Source organism: Morus notabilis, unplaced genomic scaffold (assembly GCF_000414095.1).
Source record: "Morus notabilis unplaced genomic scaffold, ASM41409v2 Scaffold9176, whole genome shotgun sequence".
NCBI classification, from domain to species: domain Eukaryota; kingdom Viridiplantae; phylum Streptophyta; class Magnoliopsida; order Rosales; family Moraceae; genus Morus; species Morus notabilis.
The window spans coordinates 1-4,700 of record NW_010368039.1 but is presented as its reverse complement, the minus strand read 5'-3'; the positions used below and the strand labels follow the sequence as shown (position 1 = coordinate 4,700).

The following is a 4,700-nucleotide window of genomic DNA, read 5'->3' as shown; positions in this document are numbered from 1 at the left end:
ACATAGACAGATTATATGTACTAGCTAGCAGCACGTATGGGCTAATTTAAATATTAATGGCATATAGAAATGCGTGTAGTCTTCCGAAAACCGAAAACAATAATAATAAAAAATAAAAAATAAAGCATAATAATAATAATAATAATAATAATAATAAAAACAATAAAGAGAAAAAGAAATGAGGAATAATCTATGGCCTAATTCTTTCCTTACATAAAGGAAACGGTCATGCAATACATCATCTGTCCAAGAGAAACCATTCTAGCCTTAACATACCAACGAATTTCACTCATAATAATAATAATAATAATAATAATAATAAAAACAATAAAGAGAAAAAGAAATGAGGAATAATCTATGGCCTAATTCTTTCCTTACATAAAGGAAACGGTCATGCAATACATCATCTGTCCAAGAGAAACCATTCTAGCCTTAACATACCAACGAATTTCACTAGCTTCACAATGCCAAGCCACATTCAAAACCAAATTGCCCCAAATGGTGTCATAAATCCATCAAAAGTGGTGGTGGTCATGGTGCCCCTGCCGTGGCAAGGTCATCTACACCAGTTCATCAGCCTCTCCCACCTCATCACCGCCCGTGCAATCCCGGTCCACTTCGTCGGCGCCGCCACCGAAAACAACCAAGGCAAGCTCCGAATCCACGGCGGTATCAACACCACCAATGAAAAAATGATACATTTCCATGACTTTGTCGTCCCGCCTTGCATCACCACCCCCCCAAGCCCCACTTCTGCCCATAACTTTCCCATTCATCTGATTCCCACCTTTCACGCTACTCGTCATCTCGGCGAGCCCGTGGCAGCCCTTCTTCGACAACTTTCGTCCGAATTCAGGAGAGTTGTTGTCGTCCATGACTTCCTAACGTCGTCGCTGGTCCACGGTATTGGTCCAATACCAAACGTGGAGTCCTACGCTTTGCAAGGCGTCTCGGCCTTCGCAATCTCCCTACTTCATTCTCGCGACAGAGACGAAAAATCAGAGCTAGATCAGCTAGATATTGCAGATCTAATAATCCCTGAAGATGTCCCGTCCATGGAAGGATGTGTGCCACCAGAAATCATGGAGTTGAGCTTTCGTGAATGTACATTCGTTAAATTGAGCTCCGGGAACCTCTACAACACCAGCATGGCGATTGAAAGGCCTTATGTGAATCTAATGGCTAGGATTCTTCCAAACAAGAAGCATTGGGCAATTGGGCCACTCAATATGGTGACGCTATCGGAGAAGAAAGTGTCGAACGGCCGACACATGTGCCTGGAGTGGCTCGACAAGCAGGCGCCGCGGTCGGTGATTTACGTGTCGTTTGGGACGACGACGACATTCACCGACGAACAAATCGGAGAATTGGCTTTGGGGTTGGAACAAAGCGGGCAAAAGTTCATTTGGGTACTAAGGGATGCAGAAAAGGCGACGAGAAAGGTTGAGCTTCCGAAAGGGTTTGAGGAGAGAGCGAAAGATGTGGGGATTGTGATGAGAGACTTGGCGCCCCAATTGGAGATTTTGGGGCACCCATCAACAGGTGGGTTCTTGAGCCACTGTGGATGGAACTCTTGCATCGAGAGCATCGCCATGGGAGTGCCGATCGGAGCTTGGCCCATGCACTCAGACCAGCCGAGGAACACAAGTTTAATAACTCAAGTTCTCAAAGTTGGGACTGCTGTGAGGGACTGGAGCCGCCGTTTTGAGCTGGCAACGGCGTCTACGATTGCTGATGGTGTGAGGAAGTTGATGGCATCTACGGAAGGCAATGCGATGAGGAAGAAGGCGGCGGAGCTCGGTGCTGCGTTGCGGGATTCTTTGGCGGAAGGTGGAGACTCTCACAAGGAGTTCGATTCTTTTGTCGCTCATATCACCAGATAGATATTGAAGTCGCTGGGATCAGATCTCCATGCATACCACATTTGGATACTAATAAGGAAATATATGCATATCACATGGGAATGTTACCTACTTAAGAGTAAATTTCACATTCAAATGGTAATCTTCTAGATCTGTACTAGTTTTAATCTTCCTACTAGTTTTGCAATTTTTTTTTTTTTAATAAATTTAAAAGTGAGGGCCTGACAAAAGATATGATCTCTAGTGCTAGTTTCCAACCTAACTTCTTGCTAATAAATTGAGGAGAGAAGATCAAGGTAATAGGAAACATTTCTTAAAATCAAACCCAACTGGTACGTTGTTGCCAAATATATCCTCAAGTGTACGGAATCGTGGACAAATAATAAAGTAGTGAATATAGAGTACGTTCTCACGACACAATTCCATTAATTTCAATTAAATACATATTGAACAACCTAAATAAAATAGAAAAACAATAAAATAAAATATAAATGAAAACTCAAATCAATAAAACTCGGTGTATAAAGACTAAGACAATTGATTTAATTTCACCAAAATTAATCTAATTTAATTCATTATTCTTACTAAAATCGCCTATCGTAATGTTTGAAAGATGAGTACGTAACCCTATTCAATACTCTCTCCCGAGATACATAAAAAATACCCCAATACAATGAACTGCATATCTCGATGCAAATTTTAATATATCATAATTCATTAAGATCATTGGTTCCCTAAAAGTCCACACATTGCCATATATATCCCTATGCCCAATGAAACCTACGATGCTATTCTACTCCTATATAAGTTACGTCACGGTCTCATTCTAGGTCTCCTAATCAATTTAATTACTAATCAGACAATTAAAAGCATTAAGAACAATAATAAACACTCAACATAACGCAATAAACTCTTAGCGATAAATATTTGAAATAAAAATAAATAAAATTAAGCTAAAATAGAATAGGTAATCTCATAACTTAACAAAAAAAAAAATTAAAACATAATAAAATAAACTAAGGAATCCAACATCTCAATTCACAAAAATATAAAGACATAAAAATTAAAAAGAAAAAAAAAACTCATGCAGATGTGTCACAATTTTCTAAGCTTGACTCTATAATTTTTAGGGCCTGTTTAATTCACTGATTTGAGTTTTAAATTTGAATTGAGATGTGATTTTATGTGAGGGCTTTTTACTGTAACAAAAAAGTTAGATGTGACTGTTTCTGAGAACTTTTTACTGTAGTAAAACTCAAATTCTAAACTCAAATCGGTGAAATGAACGGAGCCTTAGTCTCCTATGTTCTTGATTTTCAAAATATTTTCTCCTTTGAAACAAAATCCTAAAATCTAAAAAATAAAAAATAAAAATCCTAAAAAAGACTACCTCAAAATTTGGTTTGAAGAAGCCTTCTTCTTTGCTCTCCTAATTTTTAACCCGGATTCAGAGCTAAAAGGGGCTATGTAGAGATGTAAGTTTGAACCGTCCGGCACGACTCAAACCCGACAGCTCTTAAGGAAAATTTTAGACCTGCCCGACCTGGTCTTAAACGAGAGAAAATCACCACAGCCTAATTCTAAATCCAAAAAATTCTGAGTCGGTAAAATCTAACCCAAAATTTTATAAGATATTTTTTTTTTAAAAAATCTTTAAAAAATGATGTTTGAATTAAGACAGTCCTATCTTAAAAGAAGAGAGGGTAAACTGAACTTGGCTCTAAACTTACCAGTTTAGTTTGCTAATTCGAGTTTTCAATTCGAGTTGAGATATGATGTTGTGTGAGAGCTTTTTACTGTAACAAAAAAGTTAGATGTGACTATTTCTGAGAATTTTTTACTGTAGCAAAACTCAAATTATAAACTCGAATCAGCGAAATGAACAGAGCCAGGGACATAACAGATCCAAACTAATAATAACAAGCCTTGGGCGGGCCGTTTTGTCTGACACAAACTCATAGTTCTAAGGGGACGTTTATTTTATATATTCGTTTCTGATTCTGAATTATAATTTATAATTTTTTACAATATTTTTTCTCAAAAAATACACATAAAATAAAAATAAATCTAAATGATAATTCTAAATACATAAATCAAACGTCTCTAACCCTTTCTATTTTTTGATTCCAAGGGCGGCAAAAAGAAAAGGAAACCAGCTAATAGGCAGCGGACACATGTCCACGTGGCGGCACTTCGTTGGATACAAGGCGACGTGGGCTTCTCAGGGAAGGCCAGAAGCGTGATCGTACGGGAGGAGCAGGGCCAAGAAACACTGGATCCGGCACAACTCAGTGGGCTGACAGGTGCACTTGGGTGCGTTTCGGAATATATGAGGTTGACGCGCACGCGCGCAATGATGAGATTTGGAGCTCAACGGATAGTGCGGATCGCGAATGGGCCCTCTGTGGAAGAGATGCGCGGGGGAAAATGTTTGGTCCGGATTTATTTTTGATTTCCTCAAAAACTTTTGGTTCCCATTTAATTCCAATTAAGGAAAAAGCGCCCACTTGCCATATATATATATTTTTTCTCTTTTCACCTATTTTACCTACAAAATTAAGGAAACTAAAATCAATCAGAACGAGAAACTTATTATATTAAAGTAAAATAAAATAACGTAAAATAAAAAAAATAAAATAAAATAACTTAAACAAACACAAAAATCTAAATAACAAGCTCAACTTAAATGCGACTAGAGAGTTGTTTGGTTAGGAAATTCACACCCCGATTCGAATTATGGTTCATGATTCGTTACAGTATTTTTTTTCACAAAAAAATACACGTAAATAAAAAATAATTATAATTTTATGATTTTAATTCATGAACCAAACGTCTCCT

At 37.7% G+C, this 4,700-nt stretch overlaps 1 protein-coding gene across 1 annotated transcript; it reads left to right on the top strand.

Annotated features, from left to right (window-relative positions):
- The first annotated feature begins 464 nt into the window (after nt 1–464).
- On the top strand, nt 465–1,883 carry LOC21384315 (zeatin O-glucosyltransferase). Its single transcript, XM_024176030.1, has one exon. It carries the CDS (start codon nt 465–467, stop codon nt 1,881–1,883), a length of 1,419 nt encoding a protein of 472 aa, XP_024031798.1.
- Nucleotides 1,884–4,700: the final 2,817 nt, after the last annotated feature.